The sequence below is a fragment of the Thamnophis elegans genome, chromosome Z (assembly GCF_009769535.1).
Source record: "Thamnophis elegans isolate rThaEle1 chromosome Z, rThaEle1.pri, whole genome shotgun sequence".
Lineage (NCBI taxonomy): Eukaryota > Metazoa > Chordata > Lepidosauria > Squamata > Colubridae > Thamnophis > Thamnophis elegans.
Genome location: NC_045558.1, coordinates 33,642,663 through 33,658,022, shown reverse-complemented (window position 1 = coordinate 33,658,022; position 15,360 = coordinate 33,642,663). Strand labels below are relative to the sequence as shown.

The window sequence follows — 15,360 nt, the reverse complement described above, 5'->3', positions numbered from 1 at the left end:
ATTAAAATCATTGAGAATTAGTAACTTATTTGTTGATTGAAAAGTTGCATATAAAGATAAGAAACCTGATCTATAGGACTCAAATTTTATGGGTCAGCAGTGTGGGACAACAAACATCAAAATCTCCAGCATATTTACCAACTTGAAAAAGAATATATTCTCAATGAATAATCAGTGTTCCCGTGCTATTTAAACCACCAGCTACAGAATGCATATTGAAACTGAATTTCAGTATTTTATTTTTATGTACATTTCAATATTTTTCACCTGGAAAGAAAAAGTCTAAATACAGACAGACTGTAAATGTTGTAAGTGTATAGCTCTCAACAATAATTTAGCTGAATATATGCTTTGTACAGAATGCTGTCTTCTTAAATGGAGTTTACAGCTACATTGATAAAATGGATTCCTCATTTCCTTGTTTTGTTTTTAACCTATAATAAGCAGAAGAAAGAGAGGAGAGAGAAAGAGACAATTACAAGTTAATATTAATCAGCAGCTGAAATAACACTGGTTAAACTATGTACAGTACAAACCATTCATACAAATGAGGACTAGGATATTGAATTTGTTACAATATTGTGTAATAAAGATAAGACAGACATTTACAACTTACAGGTTGCCTTTCAGGCATTTTTCTTTCCTACATGGTGATTGTAGGACTTCTCAGTTGGGGATGACTGCAAAGTTGAACCTATCTGTCTGAAGTGATGACTATCAGGACGCAAAAAATCATCAGGTCTGTTAACATGTAAATTCCAAATGTTTGCTCATCTTTATTTGTTCAATAGGCCCCCCCTGCAGAATAAGAGCCACCTAACATCACCTTGAATGTGCCCACAGTGTGCTGGAGAAAAGTCACTATCCTAAATTGTGTTCAGATCAAGAGAACTACTGAACTCTAAACACACACATATCCCCTGCCACCCACCCCCATCCCAGTTTTGAACAAGCAATTACTCCTACACAGTAATATTTACCAGTACAGCTACTTCAAGTGAAGGAATGCATGAATGGGGATTACTGATTATCATGTATTCAAGACTTAGATTTCCATAACATTGGCTATTTCCATAACCATTCTTTAGCTAATTAATCTGTTTTGCTTGATGACAGATGATCCTGAACATAGCAGACGATGAAAGTCATCTTAAGAGGTACCTCTGTAGATGCAAAGAGGAAGAAGGAAAGAGAAAGAGAAACCATATGTGGCATCATTTAAATAGTGATTTACAACTGGACTGATATGTAATGGAGCTGACTGGGCAGAAATGATTAGATTGGCTTCCGTTAACATATTTGCAGCCAGTTGATATCAGCAGCAAAATGTAGACACATTCTGGGCAAAAGTTGTGGCCTTCTTCTTTGAGGTAATAGCCCTGTCATATGACCTCTTTTATTTGATTTGATTTATTTTATTCCTTGGGATCCTCAGTCTTAGATGTATGGTCTGCTTCAACCTGAAGGGAAGTATGGTGTGTCGCTATGGTAGTTGTAATCTGGGCATACTTTCTGTACTAGTTTATAATCTGTACTATAAAAGGAAATGTAAATACAGATTACTTTAAAGGGCTTGGAGCAGAGCCATGAGACGTGACTTTGGGTTTGCTCCTGGTAACATGTTTTAGAAGGATCATAGTTGCAGAGCGTGTTCTTGGTGGCTTTGTCAACCTTTTCATACTCAATGCGGCAGTTGAAGGACTTGGAATCTTTGGCATCAATCACTGTTTGTTGTGCCAAGTCAAATTCTACTATTTTGGTTGGGGGCACCAAGCTCACTGATACATTCCCTTGGCCAGTTGAATTATGCCTAAAGTAAACACTGAATGTCCCGTTGCCATGATCAACTATTTTCCCAGTTATCAATAGGTTTAGCTTGACTGTCTTGATATTGGAATGAAAATCGCCCCAGCCAAACATTTTCTTAAACTTCCCAGTCTTGACAATGGGCCGTCGCTTTGCTCTGGATCGAGGCTCTTGAAGATCCGTGGAGTTCCTCAGCCACTCCCATAAATCTTGCTCCGAATAAGTTTCAGGAGCATCATACCGCATACTCAAATCTGTTTCATTTTCTTTTCTGCGAAAAGTCTGTGACAGCAGCCGGCTGATCGATAAGTCTTTGCTGCTTTCTGTCCATATGTGCTTTAGTATGGATTTGGAACTGCCTGCTTTTAGAAGTTCTGATTTGCCACTACTGCTTAAATTTGCACAGGTGACCTGAAAAATCAAGAACAAAAACACACTTAGACACATGAATACATATTCTGTTCCCTTTCAAATCTGCTGAACTGCTGGTCTAAAAGTAGCTCAAATGCTGTTACAGATAGTCCTTGACTTATGACTGTTTGTTTAATGATGGCTCATATGACAGCCTTGGGAAAAGTGACTTATGACCCAGCCTTGAAGTTACAATTGTTACACCATCCCCATGGTCACAAGATCACAATTTGGGCACTTGGCAACCAGTCTGCATTTAAACAGCTGAACAACTTGTGTTTTATGAAATCATGATTTGCAATCTTCCCAGCCAACTTCTGATTTTTGCTTTAGCTGTCTCTCTTTTGGCTACTAGCTATAGCTTAAATGAAAAAGAATGTGCTTTTGTAAACCTTGTGCTCACATATCCTCCTTCCCTTTCTTCTTGTCTTTTATGTATGAGGAAAGGAAGGGTTTTTTTTATTTTAGAACAATTTTAGAACAAATTGCAGTTTTTATTTGGTGATATGTGATTTCATCTAAGCAAGGCTAATAAAATTATATCAAGAGAATTATTTGTTTAATCTCTAATAACCACATAAAATAGTTCTTTGTGTGACATATAAAACATAAAATCCAAATAACACAATAAAAAAAACACTAAAATCCAAAACAACACAAATAATAAAATGCATTATAAAAAAATAACTGTTGCAGTCAAAATTTATCTTTGCTATATGGAACTATTTTCTAATAGCTAAAATTTTAAGCGCTGAAGGTGACAAATCTATGGTTTTTAAAAGGGGGAAATATTAATTTTGACTTTTATTTAGGCTGAGAAAGCTTTTTTAAAAAAATGCCTAAAACTAATGCAAATAACACTATCAAGCAATTTATCTTCATAGCAGCCATTCAGTTCATCTTTGAGTACTTATACCAGCATATTTTGTTGGAACTTACAGAATTGGCAAATCCATATATCATAAAGTCAAAACAGAAGTATTCCTTCTACCTCCTGGAGGAGAGAAAGCAAGCCACAAGTCTCAGATTCATTCATAATCATCTTAACCAACCTTTCTACTATGATTCAAAATACTGGGTGTTATATTTTCCAACATCTACAGAACACCAGGTTAAAAAAGATTGGTCTCAAAGTAATCATCTGTACCAGTCTCGTTTTGTTCATATAGCAAACTTTTTTGTTGGGAACTGCAAAATTCTATGATAGATCATAAATTAGTCCATTACTTGTACTAATGAATTCATACGTCACACTGAACTGTAATTATGGCTTTTATGTGAGTGCAATTCCCATGCTTGTAACCTGTAGCTTTTATAAGCTATGTCTTGGTATGATGGGTGAACCAAATTGCAGTCTTTATATGAGTTCATGTTATGCAATCTTTGCTACATTATTTACCAAGTTGTTTCTTCCATTTATAATTAGTAAGATGTTTTACCATTTTTCACAAAGAATCAGAAGATTGCCACAGTTGAAGAAGATGACAATTTGACAACTGGTCACAAAAGAGCAGTGTTATTTATGAAATATAATTTATTCTTTCCAGTTATATACTGATGTGAATAATATACCTAAGCAAATCTTACTATTAAAAGTCAGTTGTTTATTCATAATTTCAAAATGTAAAAGTAATATTTTAACATGGCAATATACAAATGATGGTAATGCTGGATAACAACTATCTTCTGCACTCTTTTCCCCCATCTATATTCATTGTCTTTGATGAAAGAGAATTTGGTTCTGAGGAGAAGAGCATTTGAGGAAAATTCTCCTGGGGGGTATGAAGTATGCTTGTAGTTACTTATTTAGCTATGAAGTTATGGTGTTAGCTACATTACACTTGAATTAATTCTCAAGGGTAGACCTATTGGAAACCTCCCTTATTCTTACTGGGAATATAGATCTGAAATGTGGAATCTCATTATACTGATAGCATTAACTCCTGTTGCTCCAATGTGTCCTTACTGGCCAAAATAAATAGGTCATTTGTGCCCAGTTCTATTTGACTATAACTTTCTAATTTGGAAGTTAATGGCATTAATGGCATTAATAGCCCTTTTACTGTTTACTGTATTTTTGTGTATTGCAAAATAGAAAAGATAGCTATCAAACAAGATTCATTCCACTGAACCATTCCCAATCAATTCACAGCACCAAATGTGACCAATATATCAGATACTGTTGGATCAGAAATCTTGAATTAACATACCTAACTAGGCAGTACCCCAGTATATATTTTTCAAGCTGCATCAGCTTTCTAATATAATACTTACTTTTTAAAATATATAACTCTGCACTACCTAGGTTTTTTTTACTTTTCCCTTTTTATCATTTTCTTCATTAAATGTTTACTAATGTTATTTCTTTATCTTTTGAAAAATTCTGTTGACTTATGTGCCTAGGTAGTTCAGAAAGATTTACTCTATTTCTCTCACCTTGCCTAAGGAATAGTGAGCAGAAATAAACTGAAATGTCACATATTCCCTTTCTAGAACTGGATAAAAAGAAATGATGCAAAACCGCCTTGGCATTTAAATAGCGTATCTATTAGTCAACCTTATAAGAACATTTTGGAATAAACAATAGGGGACTTTTCTAGTGCACTGATGAATCTCGGAATAACAGTTTCTGATTTATCAACCTTTCCCATCACCTTGATTGGTTTCAAAACCTATTGGCCAAAAATAATTTCAAAAATTCCTGCCTAAATATCTTATATAAGTCAAGAAAGAGATACATTCTTTACTAGCAATCACTCAACTTATATGCTGGCAGTCCTTCCAAAATCAGAGACCTTGCTATTGGAAGGAAATGTGAAGGGCTACTTAAAACAAATAAAGATAGATAAAGCCTTACAGGACAAATATGGCCATGTTTACTTGTACCTGAGATGGTTTAGTCAATATTTCCCTCTTTTTAATAGCAAGGATATTAAAATATACCTAGCTTCTGACAGCTGTTTTGTATCCATATCTGAGATCAGCAGAGTAATTAAGGATGGAAGTTGTAACAAAACACATTGAAGGTCTGTCAGTTAACAAAGCAAAGCAGCGACAAAGATATCCTAGGAAAGGGGGGAAAGAATATAATTCTTAAGCAGCATTTTGAGAGCAGGAGTAAATGAGGAGAAGAAATAGTGATGAAAAGAGAAAATATGCCAATTTGGTATGGAAGAAGAACTGAGGCATATTTACTAGCTCATCTGCCCATCTTCAATCAGAGAAAGGATAGGAGGTCCTAGAGACAATTCCACTTCATTCAGCTACTTTCAAAAATGCCTGCTCTGCCTTTGTCTCCCATTTCAGATGAACATTTGTGTATGTATGTAGTATGCACCATGGGATTAACCCACAGATTGTCTCTGTATTTTGATGTGGCACTCAAAAGTTCATTTGAAATAGAAGCACTGGCTCATTTTAGCCTTATGAAATCCAAAATAAATGTTTTTTTAAAACAACAACAAGAACAAGAACAACAACTAGCTGAAAATGAAACAGTCTGCCAATTCTGATAACACTAGCCACTTGCATTGCATTGGTTCTTTATAATGTTTAATTATTTGAAATGTGAACACTTTAAATTGTATGCTTTCCTGCCCCCCCCCCGCTCGATTTCATTAGTTATCACATGACAAGCGTAGAAATGCAAAGTGCTATGAAGTCATGCCAATTGATTTGCAATGTTTTATTTACCTCCAACATTTTCTCCATTAAAATAAATAGAAACTTCTGACATGCCTATTCTCATATTTAATATTGCTGATGTTTCCATTGTGTCTGTTAAATGTTATGTTCAATTGCTTTGCAAAAACTAATCTTGTTCTTGCAATGGTTGTTGAAGCTAAGGCTGGGCTTGTAGTTTAATTTAAAGATAAATTAGGGAAGCAAAACATTACAACCACGAAACTATAATCAACAGTAAAATTGTTGTCTATATCACATAATTCAGAATATGGCAAATGAAATACATGAAATTTACTTTTTATGCATGCAATTTGGCTGCATAAATATATACATACAATAAATGCCTTCATCTTCCCCTCCCTCCCTCCACTTCTGTTAGAAAGTTACTAAGGCTCTGTCACTTGGATTGTCCTCCAACTGGTAGGCTGATGACATCCACCTTTCCATCTTTTCCCCCACCACAGTCCAAATAAGTTGTTGAAATTCTAAATTTGTGTCATTAATGGATGACGATGATGTTGTTTAATGATGTGATGATATTTAATCTAAGATACTATAGGCTAAACCCACAGGATGTCTGTTTGTTCCCTAGAAATTTTTGATATAGTCATGATGGCATGCAACTTATATAAAATATACTTTATGTGAAACTGGGAAAACTTCAGCTGGTCCAAAATGATGAGGCAAGATCTCTGACCAAGTTATAACAAGGAGCATGTGTGGTTTCCTTGTTACAAATTCAATGGATAAAAGTCTGCTTTAGAACACAGTGGACAGTGCTGATTAAGAGCAGCAAAGCCGTATGTTCATGAGACAAATCTGTCTGTGGGGGGGAGGATCACATTGTTCTACATAAAGCTGCCCAGCTTTTAAGATCCTCTGGAGCAGTGCATCACTCTCTCCTGCTATTATCACAGCTTACACTTTAAAGAGAAATTTTTCAATTGCTGCTCCCCAGCACTATTGACACTTTCTTCAAAGGAATCTATGCCAGTTTCATTTTTGTTCTTTTTCTGCTAGGAAACAAGTGCATTTTTTAATTCAGAGAGGCTGACTTGCTGCTGAAAAAGCTGAAATCTGGTCTCAGAGTTCCACCCTTATCTACTCCAAAAAAATGAATTGTCTTCGCAAAGGGGGTGTTTGTTATGGGATAGCCGGGTGGTGATCCCAGAACCGTTGCAGCTGAGTTATTAATGGGTCGGAGGATTAGAACGATCCTGGACCATTTGCATCCCGAGTATGCCCAAGAAGCCTCCTCGGTCCTATAGACAGCCTAGAGGGGATGGGTTACAGGATTGGATATATGCTAGAAATTATGCTGGCCACCTTATGGCTACCAGGGAAAGTCAGGGAAATCACAGAACCCTGCTCCTATGAGATAGTGTTAGAAGATGACAGGGTCTAGAGGAGACATATTAACCAGCTAAGGACCCGCCACGTCATGACAGATGTCAGTATAGAATCATCCAACCAGGAGCCAGAAAGGAGCCAACCACGGGGCACCGACAACTCAGCCACAGAAGAAAGTGACCAGCCAGGGAACTTACCAGGGATTCCGCAAGTGCCTCCAGTGGCGAGAAGTCCAACTCCGGAGGAGGCACAAGAGTCAACACAGCCCAGTAATTCCAAAGTTCAGATGAGCCCACCTGCATCTTCAACGGCCACCAGCACACCAAGAAGATCTGGGCAGATCCGGAGCCACCCAGCATATTTGGCTGATTACACATGCACTAAGTATAGAGGGGTGTTGTGTATGGTAGTTTCCTGGTTCCACTAGGAGGCGCCATACTTGGTTCTGATTGGTTCCTGCTTGACAGCCGGCATATATAAAGAGCTTTCAAACAGGGTCTCAGTGTTTCCATTATCTGAGACATGTGCATAGTGAAATGCCACGTTGGCAACCTATTAGCAATAAACTGTTAGCATTAAGAGATCTGGCTTGCCTCAGTCCTTCCCTCCACCCAAGTTCTCCCAGACAGAACAGTATCATCTTTAGCTTTTACTTATATGCTTTGCTTAACTAAGATTTTAAACTGATTACAACTAAACTGATGAATTACTGTATTTGAGAGAGGGGAGAGAGGGAGAGGGGAAGGGAGGGAGAGGAGAAAGAGAGAGAGAGAGAAAGAAAGAAAGAGAGAGAGGATGTTAGAGAGCTCCATCCCCATTGTTTTATAGGAAGCTAAGTTAAAAAAATATTGAGAAAACACCAAGGCATCTCACAAGCCACACACGAAAATGTTAATCAACTTTGTGTTTGCAATTATAAAAACCTGAAGAAAAACAGCCATTCCACAAAAACCAAGAAAACCAAAACATAAAACAGACCTTAAAGGTATGTATAAAATTACAAAAACATTAATGGAAATAAATTAAAAATCAAAATATGAAGAATTGAAAGGAGTTCCATGAAAGAGGCCATAAATGGATGGCTGAAGATAAGCACCCTGCATTGTAATTATTAACTGGAGTCCTGCTTGTTAACATATTAGCCATAACAAGCTAAATGAGAAGTCTTAATTAACTGTTTCATTTGAAGCAACATAGTGCAGGAAATAATTTTACTAAGGTGGTATGGCTTTTTCCATGATTGTTTTTGTCCCAACTATACAAATTATCTTTCTTTTTCTCTACAATTATCACTTAACAAGCAACATGTTTTTATTATATCTGATAAGTGATTCTCTTTTGAATATCTTATACACTTACTACATGATCAATACTCTATGAATTTCAAGCATCAAAGCCTCTTTTCTGATTCTTCTCTTTTTCTTCAAGCCTAGGCCATTCCACCAGAATTGGACAGGATTCAAATTTAACTGTACAACATAGCCTTTAAACTCTTCTTCTCCACTGGACACTTTCAGAATAAATTTAAAGTGAACTCTTAAAGTCCAGTGCCAGCATCATCATTACAGGTCTTCTCTTTTTCTTTTTCATCATCTTCTTCCTCATATTAGTAGATTACGACGGCTTCTGAAAAATTCACAGCAGTTTCATTCTGTAGCAGATTAAAGTCTCCAAGAATAAATTAGAATGGGTTAAGAATATCTAACAGAGTTTTAAGGCTTTTGCATAATACAGGCATCATAGCATTTCTGTTCACTTTGAAATGAAACTCTAGCTAGGTAAATAACTTTAGTGAGGACCTGGTACTTTGATTCTACACTCCTATAAGCCCTCTTTTATTAATATTGCCGTTGCCATTTCTCATCTATGTGCTGAAAGGAATATTAAATAATTTTAGAATTTGCCTGAAAGGCCACTGAGCAACATTTTAATCAAACTGTACACCACCCCCACTTCATATATCCCACTTGTTGAAGACAGTGCCCTTTCTTAGATAAAAGTCAGTTCAAATATTCAGCAGCAACCTATGAAATAATATAGCTCCAGTCAAAGTATTAATTCTGCATAAATAAGCAATACAAGCATGTTTTTCAAACACACTTTTATTAAATGAATTCCAGGTCTTTATTTTTATCACACCAGAGTGGACAAATTCCACTTTGTTGATATGATCTTACAAGAATATTAAAAGGACAAATGCTACTTTTGATTAATGGGAAGTAATGCTTCCTCTCTATTCTAAACTAGTTAAATACAAACCCAAGTTTGTATCTGATTCTTGAAACTAAATTATTGAATCTGGTCTTGAAACTAAAGTAGATTCAAACTATATAGAATGAAGGACAGTGAGGATGATGAGCAGATTAGTATAAAATTTGTCTAAGAACTATCAGAACTGAAAAAAATTTAAAGAACAAGTCTATCTGAACTTAGATTGCTCAAATCTATGAGGAAAAACGTTAGAATGAAAACAAAGAGTGAGGCTGAATGCTTTAAATTTCTATTGAGAAATCTATGTGTAAGCAAATCCAGGAAGCTACATATTCACATCAATTTTCATTAGGTTTTGATGCTTCCCTTCTGAGAAAAAGATCTGACCCAAGAATACCCAGGATCTGACACCTCTAACAGTGGGGCATGTTCAAGGAAACAAAAATAAAAATTATTATAATGGCCCTGGATATATACACTATGGAAACCAGTTCAGGAAATAGAATCTCTGAAACTGATATCCTCACCTATGTTTCAAAATCCAAGACAAATTGGGACATTAAGACAGTGATGCATTCATTTTTATGGGCACCACATAGAATTGCAAGATGTATGATGTAAAAAAAAAATTGCAGGTGGAATGAACTTCTTCAGAGGTAGCAATATCTTTATACTTAGATAAAAAAAGCTGGACCTTTTAAAACTTTTCCTTATAATAGCCAAAAGATGAAAGACCCTGTAAGGTGTCAATGAGATATAATATGTAAACTTATCACTGTATCTATTGTACCTAACTGCTTACTTGTGAGGGTTATATATTACTTCACTCCAACAAGTCTGTGATCAATCAAGATCAAGAATTAAATATCCAAATAACAACTGTATAAAAATATCATACAAGTACATAATCACGAGAGCCTTTGAAAATTACAAGAAAACCCAAAATAGTAAAAAAAAACTGTTTTGTTTGAAAATTGTTTAAAAATACAAATAATCCACAAATAAAATCCAGCTGCAAAATTGTTATAACTACGATCAAAGGAAATTAAAGAATAAAACCATGTTCTATTTTTTCCTGAAACAATCCATTCTAAATTGGCTTCTTTCCACTTATAATTCCATTCTCTGGGATACAGAAAAGGCCTTTATCATAGATGTATAGCTCTTGAGTAGCAACATAGGAAGGAAGCAGTTGTTTCAAATAGTACCATAACAAATGAAATAAATGAAGTAATTTATTAACTGAAATAATAAATAAAAACATTGTGTGCTCTGTTATTGTGCTTTTTTATTATTTTATGGTGTTTGTCATATCTTGGTTGTTGTTGTTTTTTGTTATATGTCACCTGGAGTTATAATTTAGCAAGTTGGGTAGTAATATTAAGCTTTAAAGGGAAGAAAGTATCTGTATGGTCACAGACTGCCCAACCCTGAATTAAGATGGTTATTTATGCCCTAAGGCAGGGATCTCCAAACTTGACAATTTTAGCACTTATGGACTTCAACTCCCAGAATTCCCCAGGCAGCATGATCCACAAGTCTTAAAGTTGCCAAGTTTGGAAAGCCCTGGTCTAGGTAAAAGGTTTGGAATGGAACAACAAAACAAACCAATGAAATTCCAATGTTGTTAAAATATGCCCAGATGGATTGTTTTGGAGTCTAAAAGATAACATTAAATGTATAGCAGGGGCAATCTATGAGTCTCTAAAAGAAAAAAAAGAGGTAGAAGGGATGATTGTACATGTCTTGATGAAGGCAGAAGTCTTTTCTATTTTTCTATTCCCTTCTTTCTATTCCCTTCTTTCTATTTTTTTCATATAGAATGAAAAAATCAAGAAAGAATGAGAAAAAAGGGAGGTACTACCCAATTACCTGCAAGTTTCAGGAATATTAATTCTGCATTTATATTATTTTCAAATTTTGGAACTAAACATTTAAATATTTGGAATGCCCTGCTTATATTCAGCTAGGAATGACCCATGCATTTAAACATCTATTACTTTTAGACAACATGCCATAGCTTTTTTAATCACTGTACCTTACTTAATTAACAGTGTGAATTGATAGTCATCAAAATTAATCAAATTTAGTATGGAAATGCTTGGCTCAGGAGAGCTTTGATTCATTTCCTAGTGCATAAGAGAGATCATTAATTTAAGCTAGATGAATAGAAGGGCCTCGGGGTATTGACCCAGGAGTTGAGGGAGAGTGTTCAAATACTCAGTTGTCAAGTTTTATTTATAGTGGCCATAGATGTTGATTGCAATTTTATGACTAGGAATCCCACTTTCTTTGTATACGAAACAGTACATTGAATCAAGCTCAACTGAACATGTCCAAGGATTTTTTTTTACTTTCATACAAAAATGGTTTGCAACTGCCACCTTCCAGAATTTATTTTTACCTCCCAGCTTATAGTATGGTATTCCCGAATGAAGTCCTATTAAAAAATTGACCTGACCATATAGTATTTGGCTCTCTGAAATCAGACAGTCTGTTATGTGTCCATATAGTCACCAGGAACTGAACTAAAGTTTCAGGAATTCATATTTTAATATAATTAATTTAAATGATATTTACTAAGCATTTGCAAATACTGGACTATGACTTTAATAAAATATATAGACATAGACTAAATGAATGAATGCCTGCAAAGCAAACAGCTTTAGAGGAAGCTCATTAAACCCACAACACCAATTAAAATTAAGATATAAGAATCTGCTGAATCCTATATACTAGATGCAAATAGGTTGGAAAATATAGTCCATTTAAATGCTTTGAGCAATATACGAATTTAGGTTTGAAGGCCATACAGGAGATCCTTACGATATCCGTGATTTAATCAACTTGAGAATCACACTTTAAAAAATGTATACAAATATATATGTTAGAAAGAATGTATAAATTACAGCAGAGGTGGGTTGCTCCCAGTTCAGCCCAGATCAGATGAACCAGTAGTGATGGCAGTGGGAGGCTCTGCCCATCCGCCTGGATGCTTCTGTGCAGAAGCGCATCGCATGTGAGCATACACACGTGCATAAGCAAATTAGTAGTAAAAAAATTGGAAACCCACCACTGAATTACAGATAGGTATATTCAAATTGAATTTTCCAGGACAGCAGTTTTGCAAACAACACACTCTGTATATATAAAATGCAGGAGTAAACTGTCCTTCTAAAAGTAAAGGCGTATTTGATGCAAAATGTCCGGGCAGAATTTAACAAGAACAAAAGATACTTATTGCAAATGAAAAAATAGACTTATATACCTTATATACCACTTCATAGTGCTTTGCAGCCCTTTCTAAGCAGTTTACAGAGTCGATATATTTCCTCCAATCTGTGCCCTAATTTACCAACCTTGGAAGATGGAAGGTTAAGTCAACTTTGAATCAGTCAGGACTGAACTTCTGGCAGTCATCAGAATTAACCTACAATACTGCATTCTAACCACTTCACCACCACAGCTCTCTTAATTAATGAAAATTAACATAATTTCCTATGCCAAGCTAGGTAGCAGATATGAACTACAGTATCTTCATCTGTTTCATTATCACAAGGAATCTATGGAGTGACAAGGGCTAACTATAAGCAATGTTTGGTTAGATTTTTGGTTGGAACCTTCCATCATTTCATGTTTTATTAAATAAATAAGGTTTATGCTTCTCCATTTGGTCTATAAATTTGTTTTTCATTTTTTAATATTTATTTTTAAAGTAATCAAAAGATAACCTATAAAGCAGAAACAAAACCAAAGCAGGTTTTTTTTAATAATCTATTGAAAATCCCCGATCCTGAATCACTTTAAAGAATTAAAAAGGTAACATGTGCAGCTCTGCAGTCATTTTCCTAACACTATTCATTTGAGTATATCTTTGTAGTCCATGAGGATTAATTAATACATATAAATATATTCACACACAACATATTTGCCATTTTTGTTTAGTTTCTTCAAAGGAACACAGATATCTCTCTTGTACATTGTATCACACAAACAAGATAATATATACCTTTATTGAGTAATAAGAAGTGCAATATTGCCTTTCAGATATAGGTTTGCCCAATCTTGATGAGCAAGAATATCTGATAGAGCCCCTCCCCCCTTGAATGAGGTATAGCCGGAGAGGACTCAACAGGACTATCTATAGAGATTCTTAGTCATTCAGGTCATGGTTGTCCCAAAGATCATCCACACCCATTTGCACTATCCAGATGATCCTGAGGATACAAATAAACCTCCAAGTGGTCCCAACAACTCTCAGAAAGAGTGCTAATGACTGTGACTGCCACAATTCAGCCTGAAATGAAGAAGCTTCTTGGATAAGAGCAAAATGTCTGTGAGGAAAAACAAAGTCCAGTTGCCTTTTGAAAAAGCACCTTTAAAAAAGCACCTTTGAAACAGCTTAAACTCAGAGACAAATATAGCTCCTAATTTTTATCTAAAAGCTGGTAAAAATGGTTCTTTTTTAAAGAGTCTTTCAACCCCATTTGTATGGACTTATCAATACCAGAATAGTTGTTATTATTTTGCATTATTATCATTTTATTATTGGTGGTCAGTGTGTTTTATATTTCTGAAAACACCAAAGGTCGATTGGAATTGAAATGGTCAATAGATTTTATAAATAATAATAAATGCAATGAAACTTTAGTTAATAAGCATGATTTTTTTTTCACCTAGTAAATAGTGAACGCCATAAATCTGAAAGAAAGTAATAAAATTACATTATCATGCAATGCAGAATGGCATGCCACTGTAATATACTGCTTGCTAAATAACATCCAATATGTTCATATATTTAGGCACATTAAAATGTAAATGTTAAACAATTTGGAAGAGTGCTGGTTTCTTGAAGCTCTTGAAAATTCATTCAACAGTTCTTGTTTTCTTTTAATCAAATAGGGCATATCAGTAAGTGTGTTTATCAATTGATTGATCTAAATGTACAAGGTTTATCTTGATTTGCAGCTCGATTAATAAGAATGAGGAAAAATACAAGTAACAGTCAGAATTTATAGTTTTACTTGCAGTCTATCTAGATTTCAGTTACTTCCACACTAACCCAATTAATTTTTCACTTTTAAAATGTAACAGGCAATTGATAATGGCTACAATTCAAATTATACATATACAAAACTAGACTGCAACTCATTGAAACCGAAGGGCTTTAACGTCATTCACTTCTGCTTATTTTGCTTCATTCATGTTTTGCTTTGTTTTTTCCCTAACTTCCCCAAAATCTTTATAATACATTCAACATTGATTAATTACCTATGACACACATTGTCATTGTTATTGGGAAGTATGATAAAGCAGCTTGAATTCAGGGACACAGATAAGCAAATATCCCACATTGGCTGAGCACTATCATCATTCTCCAAAGATTATTTTTTAAATGTATAGCATCCACAATTTATAAACCTTCGTTTAGTGATCATTCAAAATTACAACGGTAGAGAAAAAACTGACTTAAGACCATTTTTCACACTTATTCCAACATCCTTATGGTCACATGATCAAAATTCAGATGCTTGGCAACTGACTCACATTTATGACAGTTGCAGTGTCACAGGGTCATGTGATCACCTTTTGCAACCTTCTGACAATCAAAGTCCACAGGAAAGCCAGATTCACTTAACAATTGTGTTACTAACTTAATAACTACAATAAGTCACTTAACAACTGTGGCAAGAAAAGTCCTAAAATGGGGGGAAACTCACTTAGCAACAGAAATTTTATGCTCAATTATGATCGTAAGTCAAGGACTGCCTGTATTAAGAAGAACTTCTCTTTTCAATGATATCCATTGGGTTGCATACATGACATTCTTTTGAATAACCTGTATGGGATAATTCCAAAAAACATTAAATCAGCCTTAACTGGGTTTCCTCCAGACAA

At 35.0% G+C, this 15,360-nt stretch overlaps 1 protein-coding gene across 1 annotated transcript in view; it reads right to left on the bottom strand.

The window, feature by feature from the left end:
• Window positions 1-1,455: 1,455 nt before the first annotated feature.
• Window positions 1,456-15,360, bottom strand: part of NXPH1 (neurexophilin 1) — a 184,928-nt gene continuing 171,023 nt past the window's right edge. The window contains exon 2 of the mRNA XM_032237862.1: window positions 1,456-2,217. Coding sequence (XP_032093753.1) covers window positions 1,456-2,217 — 762 coding nt within the window. The remainder of the gene's footprint in view (window positions 2,218-15,360) is intronic.